General features: G+C 41.0%; 1 protein-coding gene across 3 annotated transcripts in view; it reads left to right on the top strand.

Annotated features, from left to right (window-relative positions):
* Positions 1 to 2545: 2545 nt before the first annotated feature.
* SPAG9 (sperm associated antigen 9) overlaps positions 2546 to 22035 on the top strand; it is a 171028-nt gene continuing 151538 nt past the window's right edge. For 2 of the 3 annotated variants that reach the window (XM_006889277.1, XM_006889276.1), the window contains exon 1: positions 2629 to 3000. In XM_006889277.1, coding sequence (XP_006889339.1) covers positions 2698 to 3000 — 303 coding nt within the window. In that variant the 5' untranslated portion in view covers positions 2629 to 2697. Of the gene's footprint in view, positions 3001 to 22035 lie in introns of all 3 variants that reach the window. The other variant, XM_006889278.1, reaches the window with a different exon arrangement.

Genomic DNA, 22035 nt, shown 5'->3' on the forward strand with positions numbered 1-22035 from the left:
ACCGGTTTTTCCTTACTAACTTTTCAACAATAATCTGGTATCGTGCATTACATGTCTGGATACTAACCGGAACATCCGCAGTAAAAATTCACCATGTGGGCAACAGATGGGAAATATCCTTCTATAAGGATTTGGTGGTGGTGGTGTTACCTGCTTTTGAGTTGACAGCTACTCAATTTCATCTTACTCAGATCCACAACCAACATGTTTGGCACCAGCAATCAGGAAATCATAAGATAAAATATATCAGGAAAGTCTGCAGTAAGGGAACTTTCTAGAGTGCTAAAGAGCAATGAAGTCAGTCTAGAGATGAAGGTGCAGCTGATCAGGGCTATAGTCTTCATAATTAATTGCTATGCATCTAAGAGTTGGACAATGATTAAGGATGACAGTAGAAGAATCAACGCCTTTGAGTTGTGGAGCTGGAGAAGAGTATTGAACATACCATGGACTGCCAAGAGAATAAACAAGTCTGTCCCAGAGTGTGAAACCAAGTTACAGTTCATCTCTGATAGCTACTAGAAGCTTAAAATCAAGACATAACTATATATTTCATCTTTCTGTATTGCATATATACAGAAAGAAGTATAATTATATGAAGAAGACTATTATAATCTCATACCTGAAAACTGTTTTCCCCCTCTAAATTATCTAATTTGATAATATTGTCCTATTTTTCTCTCCTCTGGAAGGAACTGGAAAACAGAGGAATGTGTATAAGTATATTGACTGGGGGACCAACACCCAAACCAAGTCCACTGCCACGGAATCATTGATTCATAGTGTCCCTATAGGACTGAACACAATTGTCCCACAGGGTTTCCAAGACTGTAAAGCATTATGAAAGCAGACTGCCATATTTCCCCCCCAATACTCAGTGTGAACCCTCAGGAAAAGAAAAGGAATTAAGAGGGCAAGGAGGAAAAAAACAGTCAAGGTATAAAAAAAAATTTTTTTTACTGGTTTTTAAAATGGGAGGCTAAGAAGAGAGAGAGGGCTTTTGAGGATTTGTGCTCAACCAGTTCATCAGCATTTCTAAACCCCAGACATAAACGCAAACAAGACAATTCTGAGTGGTGAATGTGGAGTGAGTGTGGGGAAGAGAACGGCAAAGCCGGAATATTCAGTCCCTCATGGGGTTTATACTATTTTTGGTTGGCAGTGCAAAACGCTATGGACTATCCCATCAGAGCTCTTTGAGGCTTATTATTTGTATTCTTGTCCTTCTGCGTTCATAGGGCGGGTCTCAACTCTTAGGCTGCTTTCGAGGCTGAAGTGGATGGTGCAGTTCAGGGGCGAGGATTTCCTTCTGCTGTACAAATTGGGTCTCTGAGTCTGTTGCAAGGGCACTTTACAACAAGGTGGGTAAAAAGTGGGAAATGTTAGGGACTAGTTCATGCCTGAAGGAAGAGGATGAAAAGACCAAAATCATGGTATTTGTGGTGCAAGAAGGGTGACTGATTCCCCACTAAACCCCCATTTATCCAAGTCCCGCCTCTCTCCTCTCTATTCCTAGATGAGGCAGCACTTGAAGAATGCCTGAGTCACCTGCAGTGGAGAGAAGAGGTTTTGGGAGTGTCTTCCGCCTCATTTGCAGGGTTAGACGAGAACACCAGGAAATGATCCTGAACTTGGGTGTTGTGTCATTCCCCACACGTGATGCACTCTCAGGCGGTGAAAACCTCGCACACTAAGAGACTTATTTACTCCAGTGAATCCACCCCTTTACTCAACTTTCCACTTCCCAGCTCCTCCCCACTTCAAAGCACGGGAAGTAGGTTGCTGGCGGCAGGAAATGCCACTCTCCGTAGCTGGCAGTGCGAAGGAAAGAGAATCAGTGTTTGAGAAAGGGGAGAACGTAGCATTACAGCTTTTCTCCTTCAGAATGTTTTACACTTACTGTTTTATATTTTCCTTAAGTCTCTGTCCCACAACAGTTTTATCCTGTTGGAAACCACTCATTCCTCCGACTATGCCCTAGTTCGGATCGCTTTCCCTTTTTCTGTTTCCTACTTTTCTCTGATCCCAGAATTCTTAATTAGAAGAACTGGTTTGAGCCCACACACGGCCTCGTTCCGGTTCTAGCTGAGTGACCTTGAGTGAACCACAACTTTTCTGGGCCTAATTTCCTCGTCTCTCAACCGGGCCTGTCTGGAGGCTCAAACGAGATGGCGCTTTGAGAACTGAAAAAAAGCACTAGAATATTAGGTCTGTTCATTCTGGACGGCGAGTCACTTTTCCAGAACCCCTCCCTTTCCTTTGGGACCCACCCTGCAAATCCCGCCTTGCGCTGACAGGTCTCCCTACCCTTCGCTCCCGCTCTCTCCCATTGGCGAGCTCAGGATCCGCACGACGCCGGATGTTGACGCCACGGCTTCTTCCTACCGCCGGCGCACAATGACGTCACCGCCCCGCCCCCAGCCGCGCCTGGCCTCCCGCGAGGCCCCGCCCCTCGGCTTGACGCGACTCGAGTACCGCCCAGCGGGTGACGTGTGGCGCTCGCGGCCCGGCCGCTCCGGCAGTTGGTGCAGCGGCGGTTGGGGTGAGTGCGCTCACCCCACCCCTCCCCTCCTCCGGCCCCGGCCCCCACCCACCGGGCCCAGCCCCAGCCCCAGCCCCAGCTCCCGGCGGGCCCGTCCCGTGCGGGCCCGTGCCGCCCCTTGAGCCGGCGACGCCCCAGCTTGCCCACCCGCCACCATGGAGCTGGAGGACGGTGTGGTGTACCAAGAGGAGCCCGGCGGCTCCGGGGCCGTGATGTCGGAGCGGGTGTCCGGCCTGGCTGGCTCCATCTACCGCGAGTTCGAGCGGCTCATCGGGCGCTATGATGAGGAGGTGGTCAAGGAGCTCATGCCACTGGTAGTGGCCGTGCTGGAGAATCTGGACTCGGTGTTCGCGCAGGACCAGGAGCACCAGGTGGAGCTGGAGCTGCTGCGGGACGACAACGAGCAGCTCATCACCCAGTACGAGCGGGAGAAGGCGCTGCGCAAGCACGCCGAGGAGGTGAGGGTCAGCCGGCCGCAGGGGCGGGGGCCGCGGGCTGGGCGGCCGGGCGGGCTGGGGGGCCGGGCCGGAGGGCGGGCCGGGGTCTTGGGTCGTGGCTGGGCCCGGGAACCGAGGCGCCCTTGGGCCTCCTGGATATCGGGCCTGAGGCCGAGGCCCCCCGGGACCGAGCCTGGTGGCCGTGATGAACCCCAAAACCGCGGGCTGAGGTTGGAAACTGAGGCAAGGTAGTTAGGTGCTGGGGAAGGGAGCGAGGTGGGGGTTCGTTCGCAAGGCCCGAGGAGAAAGCAACAGTCTGGCAGGAGGGCACCTGGGGTTGGCCTGGGTCCGGGCTTTGACTGTGTCTGGCGCGTGTCTGGTTTGCCTCTTGTTGTTTAGGGAAGTTTCAGACCACTGCGGGATAGTCAGATAGCGGTTCAAACTTTTACCATGGGGGTGGGGGTGGTGGGAGCGCTGGTGGCAGGCAAACACTTCTGTCCTGGACTTGGAACTTCCGCTGGTTCCAGTACCTTTCCAGCCCGTGGCTGATTTGGGAAGTTAGAGATCTCCCTCTTTCGGTCAGTTTCTTCTTGACGTTTCAATCTTGTTAGGAAAGAAGTCTTATTTCTTGTTTGATGTGTCTGTGGTTGACATATTGTCCGCACTTAGACGTGGTGTGGCAGGACTCTACAGATAGAGAACATGCAATTTTATTTTCTTGGTGTCCCAAAGCACAGCATTCCTCTGTATCAGGTGATAACCTTGGACAGTTCCCTTTAAAAACTATTTATAAAGAGAAGGGAGGCGGGCTTGAGGTGTTAGTGGGTGGCTGCTGGCAACCCTTTTCCCCTTCTGGTTTTGAGTTTGTTTTTTTTTATTATTATTATTTTCTGTGTGTGTGTGTGTGTGTGTACCGTCAGATTGGATCTGACTGGTACACGAGGAGATGGCCCCTCCTTCTCCGGCAGAGCTTCTGGTCCTTTTCCCCTTCTGAGTTTCTCAGCTGGAGAATACAGGTGAGCGTGACCAGTTGCTACTTACCACCTCAGCAGTGTCCTCACCTCCAATCTCTGCACCTTTTGGAGCTCCTGAACAAGAAGAGTCTTTTAACTTCTTGAGAGAGCCAAGGATTTTAACTGTTAGGCTGCGTTGGCATCATTTCTGTTGAACTTTCCTAAGGCTGGTAAAGTGTCCTGTTCATCATTGTTTTTCCAGTAGTTAGCACAGGTGGCTAAAATACCTGGTTATTGAGGAAACAAAATAATTATTAAAGGAACAGCATCCTAGTTTTAAAAGATATCTGGGAAAGTTGTTTTTCCTTGTTTCTTTGGAGCATGGTTTGCTAAGGAAATAATTTCCAAACTTCTAAGCCTTAATTACTCTTTTCTTTTTTCTTTATCACGTGTACCTTTGCACCAGATCAAATAGTTCTTTTCCTTTCTTTTGTGAAGCTTGTCCATAGTGATGCTCTTCCGCTTTTATTTTGTGAGTCATTTGTCTCAAAGAGTGCCATTGCTTTTATCAAACAAAATTCATTTTAAGAGTATTTGCAAGTACATAGGGAAAGAGGGATTGAAAAATAAAGATGGGTTCACAATTCCCACTAGATTATTCACACTGCTTCTAGAGAAGAGGTCAAACACTGTTTTTGAAATGCCATGCCACCTTCTGTGGGCTCACACAGGGCTTGGCCAATAGGTGGATGTACATGGAAGAGCTTGAATTAACTATGGTGGGCAGGTCCAGCATGACCTTTTAGCTTGGGTAAAAGAATTGCTCACTCTAACCTCAACTCTCCTGTCAATCCATGAAAACAGTGGCACAATGCCAAAGGTCACAGGTAAAAGGAAAACATCTGCCACCAGTTGCAGAATCAGAAAACTGACCAATAGCTGGGCACTGGATTGTACATTAATTTCTTAAGTAAATAATAACTCTTTAAGAATAGCTTATCTAGGGACTTTGTAGTTTATACTTTTTTCCCCCCCTCAGATTCATCTCTCTATAATGAAATCTTTGGGCAAAGGCCAGTGACCTGAAAATGGAGAACCTTAATGAAATGCTACATGAGCCAATTACCCAGACCACAAACATAAAACCACCTCTTATCAGGCTTCATGTAAGACCATAAATCAAGCTTTGCCCAGTACCCTGAAATTTAGCCTCTCATAGGCCAGTCTGAAAAGTGAGGTCTCTGTTTCACTTTCTGCAAGTGCTTGTAGCCTTTAATATGGAGACTAGAAGCCTGCTATTACAACAGAGGGAATTTGATAGAATGGGAATTTTTGATCATCAGGAACTATAAATTCTGAGCACTAATGTGAAATTTAGAGGATTTATAAATGGTAAGTCAAAAAGCGAGCCTCACGAGGTGCATTGACACAGTGACTGCAGCAGTGAGTGAGCTTCAGAACAGCAGAGATTCTGAGGCCGGCACAGGATCAGGCATCTGGTATTAGAGATGACTTGATTGTACCTACAATAATGAAAGTGGTGAGAATGTCTTCGAAGTGTATGAAGCTGCTATAATATATGGTTACTTTCTCCCTCTTTTTTGAGGGGACTGCTATAATCTATTATTACGAAGGAGGGAAAAAAAGGTCATCTTTAATATGGTGATACAACTTAATTTGAATACCTTTTGTCTTTTCCTTTTATTTGAGTGTATGTGTGTGTGCATGTGAAAGAGATAAGAGATATTAGTGATCCTTAAAAGCAAAAAGCAAGCAGAGAGTGCTGATTTTAGATGGGCTCATAACCAATTTCAAATGAATTAAGAATTCCATCACTATCTATCATTCTTACCTGCTGGTTTACACTCCAACTACCGCTGCCATTTTCCCTTGGCCCAGAATACTCTTCCCTCGGAGCTTTACCTGGTCATTCCCTCCTTTCTTCCCAGCTTTAATTTCACGTCTTCAGTGAAAGAGCCTTTGCTTTTTTGCTCTATGCAAGCTAAGCCCTGTAATTGTACTGAGTAATTAATTTGTGAATCAGTGACTTTGAGAGGAGCATGGCTGAAAAGGGAATCCTTCGCTAGGGATAAGATTTTTGTAATATAGTTTTGCATCTGCATCTTTTATGTAATATTTGATTTGAAAAATTGGAGTGATTGAATGTAGAGGTGAGAGAGAACTGAGAATTTTCTAATCCCCCCCCCCCCCAGCAAACGAGGGCATAGAGCAGTAACAAAATCATTATATGAAGATGCTAATCAGGTTGTTTTCATTGGAAGTATATAAACATGGAGTGAAAAGACAGGTGGGCAGGAACACAGACATTGTGCTTCTCACTGATATTATACTTCTTACTCATTCATAAAAATGTTTTAATCAAAATGAGGTTAGTTTTGATTCATTTGTGAAGTAATTTATAGCGACTATTGAATTTGCCTCTTTAAAGATATGAAAGTCTTGAGTTTTATGGCTTATTGGAGGTGAATTTTTTCTATGTAAAGCTTAAAACTCTTGATGGTGACTATGAAAGACTTAGGAAAACTCAAAAAATTCTTGCCATTGAGGTGGAACCAACTCCCAGCTAACCCTCTAGCAGGTTTTCTGAGGCAGTTAATCGCACTGAAGGAGACCAGCTATCTTTTTCCCACAGAGCAGGTAGTGGATTCCAGAAAGGCATGTCCTCTGGGTTAGCAGCAGAGTGCTCAAGAACTGCGCTACTAGAGCTCCCTGTGGACTCAGGACCTTAAAAACCAGAAATCCCCCTTTTGCTTCAACGGTGTTTATTTCGTGCTCTAAGTAGTCTTAATCTGTTATTACTTAAAATTCATAATTGTGATGCGTTTTTCAGAGTTCTAGTACGGCCCTGCATGGCACAGCATATAATGTGCCTGCCTGGCTAATAACTACAGGGTTGCTACAAGTCGGAATTGAATGACTAAGCAAGAGGACAGTTAGTTTTTTATGGTGCTGAACAAGTTTTAGCAAAGTTTCTACAGTCATATGAACTGAGAAGAAAGGATTGATGATCTGTTTCCAAAAATCTTCCAGTGTTTGTGAGCAGAGAATAATTCAGTAAGAATCCTGTGGATCATACTGGTCAGATCCACGGTTGGTCAGGGGAATTGTGTAGGACCTGGCAGTGTCTTGTTAATGAGTGCATGGGGTCACCACGAGACTGCAGCGAACATCAGGTTTCATTTCACTGAAATAGAGCAGCAGGTGGAGGGACTGTTCAGTTGTTTGCACAGAAGTAGCAGAGAAACAGGTCGATTTTTCAGTACAGAAGAGTATGTTGTTAAGAAGCGCTGGTGGCCTAATGGCAAGAAGCTGTGCTGCATGGGTTCGAATCTACCAGATACTCCGCTGGAGAAGGGCAATCTCCTGTGCCATTCAGATCCGAATTCAATGGTACACACCAAGAAGGAAGGCATACTTGTAGACCTTGCCTAACTCCGCTCATGACTAGACAAGGGGGACACTGTATGCAAGAGTGATTGGGAGTTTATGCCGGCTCTAGCCAACTTTTATCAGTGGCTGGATAAACTGCAGTAGTCCAACATTTTCCTGTTTAAAAAAAAAATGTTGTTAATCGATGGTATGTTAGCATTTGATACTCTACATATTTATATATACATGGTGTATTTTAAAGTTTTCAAACTGGTTTTAAAAGCAGTGCCCCTTTGGAATCTTTTCAGTGACTTAGGAAACTGATGCCTGTGATTGGACTAAAGGATTTTGGTCTAAGAACAGACTGAGGTGCTGACTTAATTCCTCTGACCGGAGAAAGCAAGGGTCAGCAACCTTTTAGAATTATGTCTTATGAAAATATTGACAATTTTAAGGTGCTCAAAGTACATTTTATTGTTTCAGTGATCTCTGTATTTATCAAAACTATTTTATATACCTATTTGTACATTTATTTTTGTACCTTAAAACATAACATTTTAAAAAGTGTGTGTTTTCATATTTTTAAATAATGCCGTTGCTTTTCTTTTTTCCTTACTAACTCTTTTTGAACACGTTTTACACTGCCCATTGTGCCATTATTAAACCAGGTATGCCTTACTGTGTCAGTCCTCCCTGCTAGGTACCCTATGTGTGCGCATGTAAACGCTTTATTGTGATGTGAGTGAAATTTTACAGAACAAATTAGTTCCAATAGCTGGTACACATATTGTTTCTTAACATTAGTTGCAATCCTCTCAACGTAAGATCTTTCTTCTCACATTGTACTTGGGTTCCTCGTTTCCATTTGTCCAGTTTTCCTACCACTTCCTGCCTTCGGTACTTGCTCTTGAGCAGGTGCTGCCCTTCTGGCTTCTGGTTGGTTGTTCTGAGGATCACATTCCTTGTGGCTCTTATTCTCTTTGCAAGGCTTATGATTTGGCTGAAAGGTAATATCTGGTATAGGTTTGGTATGTATCTAAGGTTTGTAGGAGGATCTCTGGTGGTGTAATAGTCTAAAAAATTGGCCTGCTAATCTAAAGGTCAACAGTTCAAATCCATTTCTTCCACATTGTGGGAGAAAGCTGAGCTGTTCTCTTGCCATAAAGATTGACAGCCTTGCAAACCCTGTTGGCATTTCTGCTGAGCAATACAGGTCGCTGAGTTGGAATTGACCTGATTACAGTGAATTTTGGTTTTTTTTAGAGGGCCACAGCATCAGAGATTCTACCAGTATTCATCAGACCAGTAAATTTGGGCATTAAATTTTGTTGGACATCTTTCTCCCACTGTCTTAAGACTTTCTTTGTGATCATGGTCATTAGTAGTAGCAGCCAGGCACCATCTAGTTCTTCTGGTCTCAGGCTAGTGTAGGTTGTGGTTTTCGTGGTTCTTTAGCCCTTTGGGTGAATTGTTTCCTTTGAGTCTTTGATCCCCCAAACCTAACCAATTCTTTTCCTGTTTTTTTTTTTTTATTTTTGTTTATTCATTGTTGCACATTGCCCCTGCCCCCCCCCCCAGCTCTACCAGTTCTTTCTCGCTCTTGACAGAAAGAGACTAGTGGTAGTATGTTAGATGGCTGCTTGAAAGCTTTTAATACCACAGTTGCTACTCACCCAGGTAGGATATAGGACATTGTTATTATGCCAATTGACCTAGATATCACCCAAGATTATGGTCCTAAGCCCTCAAAGCCCAGTGAGTGACTCAGTCCTTCAAAGTATTTGGTTATGCCTAAGAAGTTTACTTACCTTTGTCCTCTGTGTGTTTGATTATTATACCTGAATACATACCTTTTTTTTTCCTTCTTTTTTTCTTGTTGTGTATCGTTGAGTTGGATCTGACTAGCACAGGAGGAGATTGCCCCTCCTTCTTCAGCAGAGTATCTGGTGAATTCGAACTGTGTGCCTTTCGGATTGCAGCACAGCTTCTTGCCACTAGGCCACCAGAGCTCCCTTTGACCTGAGTATATTTGTAATGTACAGAAATACATATGTAGAAATACTCTCTACTATTTAATGCGCATATGTGTACTCCCTTGGCCCATCCAGTACATGCTCAGCCTACATATCTATTTATGTAGCTACTTAAGAATTATTATTTGTTGTTATTATTACCTTAGGTGATATCTAGGTTAGTTGCTTGCAGCTCAGTGTCAAGAAAACTTCTTTTTCTTTGTGTAAACTTTTTCCTGACTTTTAGGATTAGTGATCTCATCTATTGTTTGTTACTTTTGATCAGCTTCTTTCACTCAGTATAGTTGCTTTTTTTACCCCTGCTTGTGTGCCATCGAATTGGATCCGACTGGCACAGGAGGAGATTGCCCCTCCTCTAGCAGAGGATCTGGTGGATTCAAACTGCACACCTTCAGAATTGCAGTGCAGTATTAATTGCTCTTTTATGCATCTGAAAGTTGGACAATGAATAAGGAAGACTGAAGAAGCAGCAATGTGTCTGAACTGTGATGTTGGAGAAGAAGATTGAATAGCCCATGGACTTCCAGGAGAAAAAGCAAATCTGTCTTGGAGGGAGTGCAACAAGAAGTGTTCCTAAGAGGCACAGGTGGTGAAATTTTGGCTTACATACTTTGGGCATGTGTTAGGAGGGACCAGTTCTTGGATAAAGATGTCACACTAGAAAGACCATCAACAAGATGGATTGACACAGTGACTATAACAAGGGACATGACAGAGGTGGTGATGAAGAAGGTTCAAATTTTAGAGCAGTTATGGCTTGGTCAAATTTGTGGCCCCTAACAACAATAACAACAATGACCTCCAAGTTCATCTATGTTGTGAAAGTCATGGTTACTCTTCAGCATTGCATAATATTCCATTGTGAGTGTATATGTACCATTGTATATTTATTCATTTGTTAATGTACACTGTTTGTTTTGATCTGTTTGCTATTGTGAGTAATATTCTAATGAACATAGTTGTACCTTTATCTGTGCCTAAGCTCTTTTTTCTCTCCCAAGATATGTACTTAGTAGTAGGATTACTAGCTCATGTGGTATCTCTGTTTCTAACCTTTTTTTTTTAAATAATTTTAATAAGCATTTACAGAGATTTTGGATTTCCATTCATTCATTGCTGCACTTCTCTCCCCGTATTTCTAACCTTTTAAGGAAGTTTGCTGTGTTGTTGTATGGAACTGACCCATAGCTGACCCTTTGAGCAGGTTTTTAGAGATAGTTTGAGGAAGAGCCATACCATCTTCCACAATGGTAACACCATTTTAGTTTTAATCCATCAGGTATTTTGGGTTCCAGTCTATTCACACCCTGCCAGGATTTGTTCTTTTCTCTTCATTGCCAGGGTGAGAGGTCCTTGTTTATTTTGATTTCTCTAACATGGGGGAGCTCTGTTGGCCTTAGGGTAGGAAGTTATGCTGCCAACCCACAGGAGTATGGTTTGAATCCACCATTTGCTTTGTGGGACGAAGGATGGGCAGTCCTCATGTGTGGTTTACTTCCTCTGAACATCTACTGGAGGGTCACTTCTGAGTCAGTTTACTTTTGATGGTATATAGCAACAACAATAGCTAATGATTGCAAAAATTCATCTCTTCATGCTTTTTGTTTTTTTGCCATCTCAGCATCTTTGGTGAAGTAATTGTTCATATCCTTTTCCTGGCTTTTAAACGGAATCCCCCCCCCCCCGGCCCCCCCCCATTGTTGATGAGTGGAAATTTTCTGTAAATTTTGGAGATTATTTCCCCTGGTTAAGGGAGCTCTGGTGGCTTAGTGTTAAAGAATTGCTTTACCAGCACAAAGGTTTGTAGTTTGAATCCACTGACTGCTTGGCAGGAGAAAGATGAGCAGTCTTGTCCTGTGAGTTTACTACTTCTGAAAACCCGTGGAGAGGGTTGAGTCTCTTTCCAACATACACAACAACAGTCACTGGTTAGATATGTTGTAGCCAAATATCTACCACCATCTGCACCCCATCCCCCAGGCCAACCCTCACCATCCCCCATCTATAGGTTCTCTTTTTATCTTTTTGGCAAAGTCTTGATGCACATGTTCTGAAATGAACAGTTTTTATAGAGTTATCTCTGTGTTTATTTATTGCCTTTTGAAATGATAATTGGTCATTGTTATAGTTCTTAGAACAATTCTTAACCTGCATATACTGCCAAGAGATTTCTGAATGTAGTTGTCTAGTGAGTTACTTTTAGGTGTTCTTAGTAGTATGGTATCCACATATTTGCTTAGCTAAGATTACAAAAGAGAATGCAAACTCTGCTGGCATGGTACCTAATGAGAAGTACGCTGAGTGAGTACTTCTAACCAGAGGTAGCTGGGTTAGTAGACTAAGGACTGCTTACTGGATTCCTGTGATGGGACTTAAAGTCTCTGATCCACTTCTGTGCTAAAGACACCTACGGTCCCACTTCTTGGACTTCTCAAATTACTTACCTTTGACTACATGCTGTTGTTATTGTTAGGTGTCACTGTCAAGTAAAGTATGACTCAAAGCAACCCTATGAACAAGAATCCTGCCCTGTCCTATGCCATCCTCACAATCTCTGCCACATTTAAGCTCATTACGGAAGTCACTGAGTCATTCCATCTTCCTCTTATTTACCATCTCTCCACTTTTTCAAGGATGATGTCTCTGTCCAAGGAATAACCTCACTAGCAACATTCCCAAAGTATGTGAGGTGAAGCTTTGCCATCTTTGCCACCAAGAAGCATTCTGGCTGCACCTTCCCCAGGTCATATATGTTTGTTCTTTTGGCAGTTCATGGGGTATTCAGTACTCTTCTCCAACACCACAGTTCAAAGGCATCAATTCTTCTGTCATCCTTAATTCATTTTTCAGCTCTCAGATAGATGCACAGCAAATGACTGAAAAGATCAAAGCCTGAATTCGGCACATCTTAGTCTTCAAACTGGCAAATGTGGCATCAGGATTGGAAGAAGACACATCAGTAGCCTTTGTTAAGCAGATAATACCTTATTTGCTGGAAGTCATGAAGACTCAAACTACATGCTAGATACTTAAGTTATACCAAACCTTTTGTTTCCAAGAGAACTGGAGAATAGAACCTGGCCAATTCCTGTTGGTTAGTGGCTGAGTTATTTTAGAAACTTCTTTTGCTGTGCTCAGCACCCATGATGAGTACAGCTGTTAACTCAGTAAATCGTCAAAACTAGAAATATTAACATACATGTGATTTGATTATATATATATATATATATATATATTTGAAAAGCTGATGTTTAGAGTTAAGTGTAGTTTTATACGTTTTGGAATGTTAGCCAGTGGTATTTAATTATTGGTTTGAGTACAGGACCACAGTGTACTAAGAATTCCAGTGTGTAGAAGTTTGACACAATAGTTATGTTTGAATTGAACCAAGGGAATTTGCATGTTATTTAGTCCAGTGAAAAAGTTTTGAAGTTCAGAGTAGAGAATTAGAACTATTGTTCAGAACCCTTTTTTTGTTAAGATTAGTGAAAAGTTTTTGGTCAAGTTCCTCCTCAAATTTTGCCAAGTTTTACCAAACATTTGGTAAATGTTTCAGGAAAAATTTCAAACAGAAAAATTAAAAGCATTTTGATCTTCATTATACTTATCGCTTAGATTCAGTAGTTGTTTCGTGTGTGTGTGTGTGTGTGTGTGTGTGTGTGTGTGTGTGCGTGTGTGAAGCCTCTGAGAGTCAGAATAGGATTGCCTTGTTTTTCTGGGTCAAACAAGTTTTATTTGACAGGGTACAGTCTTACCAATTTGCTGTTACTCATTTTAATGGAAAATATTTGTGTTGTTCTTTTCTGACAGGTTCTGGATTTTACTGGTCTCTCTGTGTGTGTGCATGTATTCATACATATTTTTAAACTGCAGAAAGTAGATTGTTGGCGTTATGACACTTAAACACTCAGTACGTAATTAATTTCCTAAAAATAAGGGCATTTGACACAATACACCAGAGAAAATTTTGTAATTGCTAATATTTAATTTTAATTTGTTCTACATGACATGGTATATGTCAGTTATAGAAAAAATAGGTGATTTTTAAAGTGAATTTATATAAAATTTATATAACATATTTGGAAAAAAGAAAATGCTTACTAGTAGTTTAGCTACCCCCCCAACTCAAATTCATTGCCATGCCAAACTGACTCATGCTGTGCAGTTGGAACTGACAGGGGTGAGATTACCTGTCCTCCTCACTTGGAGTGACTGGTGTATTAGAACTGTCAGAGAAGTGTGGCCTTTGGGCTAGCATCTTGATTCCCAATAGCCTGTGCCTGTAGAACCCCCTTTTTCTATATATAAATTTGATGCCTATCAAATAGAATTAAAATAGATTAGAATTTTTTTAATTATGCAACTAATATTGCAGAAGTTGAAAGACTGACCCAAGTTGTGAACTTTTTTGTTTTTTAAAATTCTGTTTTCTAGGAAAAGTTTGATTCCTTACCTGCTGTTCTAAAGTTGTAGAGTCTGAAACAATTTTTGCTAGTAATTTGAGCTTGTGCAGATAAGATAAAAAGTGATAGATCTAGGATTTTTCAAATTCTGAATTCTGTAATTATCCTTAAAATGAATGGATTTGCACTTATTTTTCGAGGACTGATAGGGAATTCCATCATCATCTCTTTCTACTTGTTCAGTTCTTTGATAGGTAGGTAGTTAATCAACCCATAGATGCTCAAAAGAATAAGCATTATACTAGGAGGCCTGGTGACTCAACAGTTAATCATTCAGCAGTGAAATGAAAAGTTGGTGGTTCAAACCCAACCAATGGCTCTTTAGGAAAATGATTTAGTGGTCAGTAAAGATTATAACCTAGAAGACCCTGTAGAACACTTCTATTTTGTCACCTGGTGTCTCTGTGAGTCTAAAGTAGACATGATGACTCCCAACAACAGGCACTATTCTAGACTCCTGAATAGTAGCCACAAACAAAATAAATAGTCAAGGAAGCTAACCAGTGCTTTCTTAGAGTTTGCCTTTTAGTAAGAGTAGAGAAACAAGTTAATTACAGATTGGGATATATGCCAGGCAGAAAATAAACAGTGTGTTATAATGTGATAAAGAATAACAAGGCTGGTCTTTGAATAGAGCCCAGATTCTCACCACTGGGCCCATTTGCAGCCCCATGATAGCTGGAGAAGAGATTGAAGTTGTTAACAATTACAACTTGCATCAACAACAACAAAAACAACAATTTTGTATTGTAGTGAAGTGCCCATCAACAAATAAATGGATAGAGAAGCGCTGCTATATTCACACAATGGAATACTATGCAGCACTGAAAAACAAAGGAACTCATGAAATATGCTAAGAGGATGACCCTAAAGGACATTATGCTGAGTGAAATACCTCAGTTAGAAAAGGACAAGTATTGCATAGGGCCACTATTGTAAAATAGCACTGACACTGGGGTTGAGGGAAGACAGAGGAGAAGGAGAGGAATAATGTATACTGCATTGCAACAGATAAGGGAGAGAATTGTTTAAAAGGGATATATGATTAGGCATTATTGTCATGACAGGAGTCCAGAATGAAGGCAGCACAGTGCAGTGGACTTGAGGGGGGAGGGTTTAAATAGCAATGAAAGAGTTTTTCTTTTACTCATCAAGGAGAAAAGTGAATTGGAGGTGAGGGGGTGGGCAGGGAGAAAAGTGCAACAATGAATGACTGGAAACCCTAAGTCTCTGTAAACTTTCATTAAAATTCATTTAAAAAAATAAAAATATTAAAAACAATTACAGCTTGCTTGGCTCCACAATCAACAGTCTTAGCACCAACAGTCAGGAAATCAAAAGATGAATTTCTCTGGGAGAGGATATTGTCAGGGACCTCCTAAAAGTGCTGAAGAGTAACATTGTCAGTTTGGAAACTAAGGTACCCCTGATTTAGGCTATGGTCTTTCCAGTTATTTGCTGTGTATCACAGAGTTGGGCAGTAACCAAATATGACAGAAGAAGAATTGATGCCCTTGAGTGTGGTCCTGGAGAAGAGGAGTTAACATACCATGAATTGCCAAGAGAACAAATAGATCTGTCTTAGAGAACATTAAACCAGGCTGCTCCTTGGAGGCAAGGGTTTTGAAGCTCCGTCTCACATACTATGGGTATGTGATGAGGAGGGATTAGTCCCTGGAGAAGGACATCATGGTTGGAAAGATGAAGGGGACAGTACAGTAGAAGACTACCCCAAATGAGATGGATTGACTCAGTAACTGATATAATGGAGGCAGATGTGTTGGAGACAATGAGACTGGCTCAGGATAGAGCAGTGTTCAGAGTTGCTGTACACAGAGTGTCTCTAGAGTTGCAGGTGACTTGATGTCACATTTACAAGCTACCTCTGTAACAACTAAGTCTATAGAAATTAGTATTTAGACTTGAAACTTAAAGCATACAGGCAGTCCTCAACTTGACATAGAGTTCTCTTAACGTGGTTACATGATAAGTCAAATATTGGAATATTGGTTGGAGTTTTTTGTGGATTTATTTCATAGACTGCTATATTTAGGACAGTTTGAACAGTAAATCGTAATAAGTCAGGGACTACTGTAGGTGTATATACAGGTAGTAACCAGATTACAAAAAAGATCCCTTCCTAACACTGTCTTTAAGTGTGACCAAGCGCAGAGAGTTCTTATTTAGTTTTAACTTTTGTGAAAAATGAAGAGCTCTGGTGGCTCAGCTGTTATTTAAAAAGTTGGTGTTTGAAACCTACCAGCCACTCCTTGAGAGAAAGATGTTGCAGTCTGCTTCTGTAAAGACTACAGTCTTCATAATTCTTTGGGGTAGTTGTCAGAATTGACTTGATGTCATTGGTTTGGTTTTGGGCTTTAGTGCTGAAGCCTTTCTGGGAGTTTAAACGTTACAAGTGAAGCAAGTGCTGCATGTGCAGAAAGTGAAGGCGGTTGATTATGAATTTGTTTTGAGTAGGGGTTGGTGCAATAATTTCAAACTGAGGGCTTAAGTTGCATAACATTTAAAGGTAAGTATGAGCTATCCTAATGGGGACTGCTGTTATTTTTAGAGTTAGGTCCTATAACTTTGTCCTCTCACCTGTCTGATCACTCTTTGCTGATTCACCTACATTTTTTATGTTGGTGTTCTTTGGCGTTCCAATGGCCTCTCGTTTTCTCTTTGTATGCTGTACCCATAATTTATTGTATTGGCCAAACAGAAATCAAAGATAATATAGTTAGTAGAGTTTATTAGCAAAGTAACATGTTGCAGGATCAGGAAAAACCTTGGGAAAAAATTCTTCCATCGAGACAACCTCTTTTTAATTAACTGTTGCCCATGGGCAGGTCTCTCTCTGGCCTTCAGTCTTGTGGCCTTTGCTTCTACTCTTCTTTGTGTAACAAAGCTCTTTTAACTTTGCTGGTATAAGCACCAGTGGTACCCTCACCTCTCCCGCCTCCCCCACTGTGCCAGTAAACCTAGGCCTGAAGATGCTCATCTCTAGCTCCATGGACTGACAATTACCTGAAGGCACCCTACTCTAGCAGTAGACTACCCCAAAGGCATTCTGCTTTCTTGTTCTTTGGGCTAAGAAGTTTACAGTGCTAGCCTTTGCTGCTTCTCTTTTCCTATCCCTATTCACTGTTACTCAGGTGTTAGTAGCTCTGGGCTTAGAGTTTCAACACAGAGATCACAGGTCCAAAGGATGTACCTAACTCTCAATCTTCTTTCTTGAGGAATCCAGCTTCTTTTGAAATGGATTGACACAGTGGCTGCAACAGTGAGGAAGACTTAGAATGAGAATGCATGCTGCAGAAGTTTGAGGACTACAGCCTTCAGTATGGATTACATGTCAGCATCAAGAAAACAAAGGTCCTCACCATTGGACCAGTAGGCAATCATCATGATAGATGGAGAAAGGATTGAAGTGGTCCGTCATTTAATTTTGCTTGGACCCATCCATATTCACTACACTTGGTACCAGTAGTCAGGAGATCAGGTGATATATTGCATTGGGAACAGCCACTTTCAGGTTCTTCTCCAAAATATTGAAGAGCAGTAATGTAAGTTTGAAGACATACACTTAACTGAGGTCGTATCCTTGCCAAACATCTGAGAGTTCGACAATGAATAAGGATGACAGAAGAAGAATAAATATCTTTGAGTTGTGGTATTGGAGAAGATGATGAATGTCTCATGGACTGCCAAAAGAAAAGACAGATACATCTTAGAAAAAGTGCAGACAGAGTGCTCCTTAAAGGCAAAGATAGTGTGTCTCAAACTTTGGCCATGTTGCCAGGACAGACTATTCTTTGGAAATAGACATCAAGCTAGGGAATTTGGAGGGTCAGCAAAAGAGAGGAAGACCCTAACAAGATGGACTGACACAGGTCTCCAGCATTAGGCTCAAGTGTGTCAGATGATGAGAACATCACAGGATAAGACAAGATTCAGGTCTGTTATTCATAGGGTCACTATGAGTTGTACTCAACTCGACGACATCTAACCATAACAACAACATAGAGTCACTTGCTTTTTGTTCAGAATGTGTGTTTCATATATTCATTTAATAGTTTTTTTTTTTTTAATTCCAGGCAGTCATCTGAGACACAACATTGTTCTCTTCTTTACCTGGAGCAGTAAAGAGCAAGTTGGGAATAGGAGGAGGATATGAAATACATAGCTTACTGCCTCTATTACCAGCTGCTTTCTTTGCCAGGAGGCCAGAACAACTAGATGCTACTTGGCTACTGTTACTGAACATTTTTATTAAAGATGCTGTAAAAAAAGATTTGCTCGAAAGTGGGAAGCTAGAGAACAGCGCATGGAGGCTAGATGAAACTTAACTTAGAGAGAATATCGTCCCTTAAAGTGAAAACTGAGCAGTAGTTTAACTTGCTGGTAAAATAGGCTTGCCTTGAGCATTATGCTATTTTATGAACTGTCTATATAAGATCAAATTGCTAATAGCAGGATTTTACAGGAACTTACAGAATATTGAGTTTATGATAATGAGGGAGGAACACCTTAGAAAAGATGGATGAAAATTGTTGCAGAACTCTTAAGACTGTAATTAGTGTCACTAAATTGTAGAGAAACTATTGAATTTGTGTATATTTTGCTGTGTGTATTCGTCACAATAAAAAAAAGTCACTTCTCTCTTTAATATTTTAGATCCATACTCCTGCTGTTAACTGGAGATGACCACTTGAATGCCTCCCAAAGCTGACTTTATCTGGACTTCCTCTGTTCTTTATTTTCATAATGGACACCACCTCTTCCAGAATTCTTACTAGCTCCTCAGATTCATTGTTGTCTTCTTTTGTTTTCAACTTTTATCTTCCCTCAACTTTTTATATGTTTGGATTTCTTTATGTCTTTTCAAATTGCTCTGGTACAGGTCACCAATATCTGTTGCTCTGAAGACAAATTCAAATTTCATAAAGCTGTGGCTTTCTGTCACCAACACTTTTTCTAGTATTGATTACATAGGAAGCACCTAATGAAAAGGTATTAATAAATAGACTTCAAAAAATGGCCCTTAATTAATCTTCTAGATTCCAGGATTGCCAAAATCTCATCTCTTTTGGGTCAATTCTGATTTCATGGTGACCTTGTAGGATTACCTCATGAAGTTTCTAAAGCTGCAGTTTTTTATGGAAAGAGTATACCACGTAGCTCTCCCCTGGGCCAGCCTTCTTTGGTGTAGCTGTTGGTGGATTTGAATCACCAGTCTTTCAGTTAGCATATGAACACTTAACCACTTTGCCACCGGGACTCCTTCCTTTCAGTATTGCCAGTCTGAAAATTGTCCATCATACTATGCCAGATCTCTGGAAATCTGACTTGCATACTTAAAAGCCTTTTAATGGCCCTGCCTAGAGTTCTTGAAGTGACTTCTTATATAAGACCTTGTGATCTGACAGCCCCTTACCTTGTTACCTCAGCTTTTCCTTCTCAAGTTATATGAAACCATTTAAGCTTGTTTTGCAATAAATATTCTCCCTAGACCTTCATAAAAGCTGCCAATTTCCTTAACAGTCTCTCTTATTGACTGCCTAACTACTCATCTTTCAAGATTCAGTCATAGAATGCCTTTTATGAATTTCCAAGTATGATTTGTGCCCTGGCATCTTTTTTACCACCACCCCCACCCCTTGCATCTTGTATCCTTGCACATTGGTCTGTCTTCACTTTCATAATACTTTCAGTGTTTTTTCAAACTAACCTGTTGTTTTTATTCCTCCCCTAAATTACTGTGGTTAGTAGCTACTTAATGGATACTAGTTGCATTGATTGAGTGGATGGATGGCTGAATGAGGGAGTGGATGGGTGGGCGGGTAGACAGGGACAAAAACATATTGGTGGAAAATATTGTAAAGGTCAAATTACTAATCCTAACCATTTAAAGTTCTCTTTTGTGCCTTCAAGTGCCTGTTCTTACTGATTGTGCAAATTTATGACAAAACTGTCCAAAGTCATTCAATAAATCCTTTGACTTTTTTACATACAGAAATATTCTTTACAGAGTTAAACATGTCATTCAGAAGTAAGAACTCAAGTAAACAAGGCTTTGGTGTATCCTGCAGAGTTGTTTTTTTTTCATTGTTAGGTGTCATCAAATACAATTCATAGACACTGCCGTCCTTATAATTTCTGATAGATTTGAACCCATTGCAGTAGTCACTGTGCCAATCCATCTCTGACATAAGGGTCTTCCTCTCTTTTTCTTACCTTCTAACTTTCCAAACATGGTGTTCCTTCTAAAGAATAACTTCTCCTAATATGCCCAAAATATCTCAGACAAAACTTTGTCATCTTTGCCTCCAAGGAGCATGTTGGCTGTATTTTCTCCAAGACATGTCTGTCTATTCTTTTGGTAGTTCATGGGATATATATTACTTGCATATGATATTAATGATATCGTTCAATACTTTTCACATCCTATTGGATCACTTTTCTTGGGAATGGGAACAAATATGGATTTTCCAGTCAGTTGGCCAGGCAGCTGGCCTTTGTTTTCTGGCATACACTAGTGAGCACATCCAGGACTACATCAGTTGTTTGAGTGTCAGTTGGTATCTGATCAATTCCTGGGACCTTGTTTTTTGCCATTGCCTTCAGTCCATCTTCTACTCCTTCCTTCATTATAATTAGCTCCTCATCATATGGCGCTTCCTGAGACATTTCTGTCTCAAGTCTTTTTGGTAGAGTGACTGTATATTTCCTCTGTTTTCGTTTGCTACTTCCTGGATCGTTGAAGATTTTGCCCATTGCATTTCTCCCTACTGGATTTCGACGCTTGACTGTCTTTTTCAATTCTTCCAGCTTGAGAAATGCCAAGCAAGTTCTTACCTTTTTATTTTTCAATTCCAGGGTTTTTGGGTGTTTTTTTTTCCCTTTCTTCCCTTGTTGTGTACTGTAGAATCAGATCCAACGGGCGCAGGTGATTGCCCCTCCTCTAGCGGAGCATATGATTGATTCGAATCATGAGCCTTCTTTATGTGTACATTCCATTATAGTTTTGTTATGAAATTAATATACTTGAGTTTTTTGTGTGATTTGAGAAACATTTAGCAGAAGTTACCCCCTTATTTGTGGCCCTTTTTAGTTTTAAGCTTTAAAAAATGCTTTTTTTCTTGGTATAGGAATTTAGTAGGAGTTTTGGTGGTGGAGCATGTGAATAGTTAGCCCGCTAATCTGAAGGTTGGAATTCTGAACTCACTAATTGCGCCTTTGGAGAAAAAAAAATAAGTCAGCCTACTTTGGTAAAAATGGATTGTCTCAGAAATTCAAGGAGGAAGTTTTTTGTCCTTCAGAGTTGGTATGAGTCACAGTCTGTACACTATTAGTGAGTTTTTGGGAAGAGGATAGTTATCTTTAAGATAATCACACACTAAATATTACCTATATGTCTGGTAATTACCTATCTTTATACTTATTGAATTTATTTTCTCATGAAAGAGCTGTTAGTTGAATGCCCTGTGCCAAGATTGAGTATGTAGGCGCAAATGATTTGGACCCTGCCCTTGAGGAGCCCATCCATGGTCCAGTGAGAGAGTCTGATGTAAATAATGCAAGCAGCTTTGTACTGAAGTACTGTGTGTGCAAATTGCTAAAGTCAACCTAAGGGATGAGTACTGGGAGGAAAAGAAAAACGTTTCTCCACATAAGTCTTCAGTGACATCGATTACATTCTTGGAGTTGTGCAGCCCTGCTGGGATAGTTGATTATGTATATGTAATACTGCTTCTGAACAAGAAAAAAGTTAAGACATCTTATGCATTAAAAAGAAAAAAAAATAAAATATTTTCATAAAAAGATTCATTATTTTTTGGTTTTTAATATTGATGAATTTGTAAATATTTTGTTGCTTGTGCTTATATTGTCATATCTAGGAATTTATTGTCAAAACTAGATCAAAGTAAAAAAACCCACCAAACTAGATCAAAGTGTGTTGTCAAAACAGTTTCATTCTTTAGCATGTGGAAATCAAGTTGTTCCAGAACCACTTAGTTGAAAGACTAATCTTTCTTCTATTAAATGGAGAAAAACCTATCTACACAACAGTTCTACAGGATGCATCACCTTTGCTCGGGAAACATTATGACTAAACTTCAGAGACATTGGTCCCAACATAAGGAACTATGAGAAGCTGATGTGTTTGGAATCACAGAAACCAAGGAAGCTTCATATATAAGCTATTAGATCAAGGGC

This window comes from Elephantulus edwardii, unplaced genomic scaffold (assembly GCF_000299155.1).
Source record: "Elephantulus edwardii isolate Elephantulus edwardi_28Jun2011 unplaced genomic scaffold, EleEdw1.0 scaffold00077, whole genome shotgun sequence".
Taxonomy (NCBI): domain Eukaryota; kingdom Metazoa; phylum Chordata; class Mammalia; order Macroscelidea; family Macroscelididae; genus Elephantulus; species Elephantulus edwardii.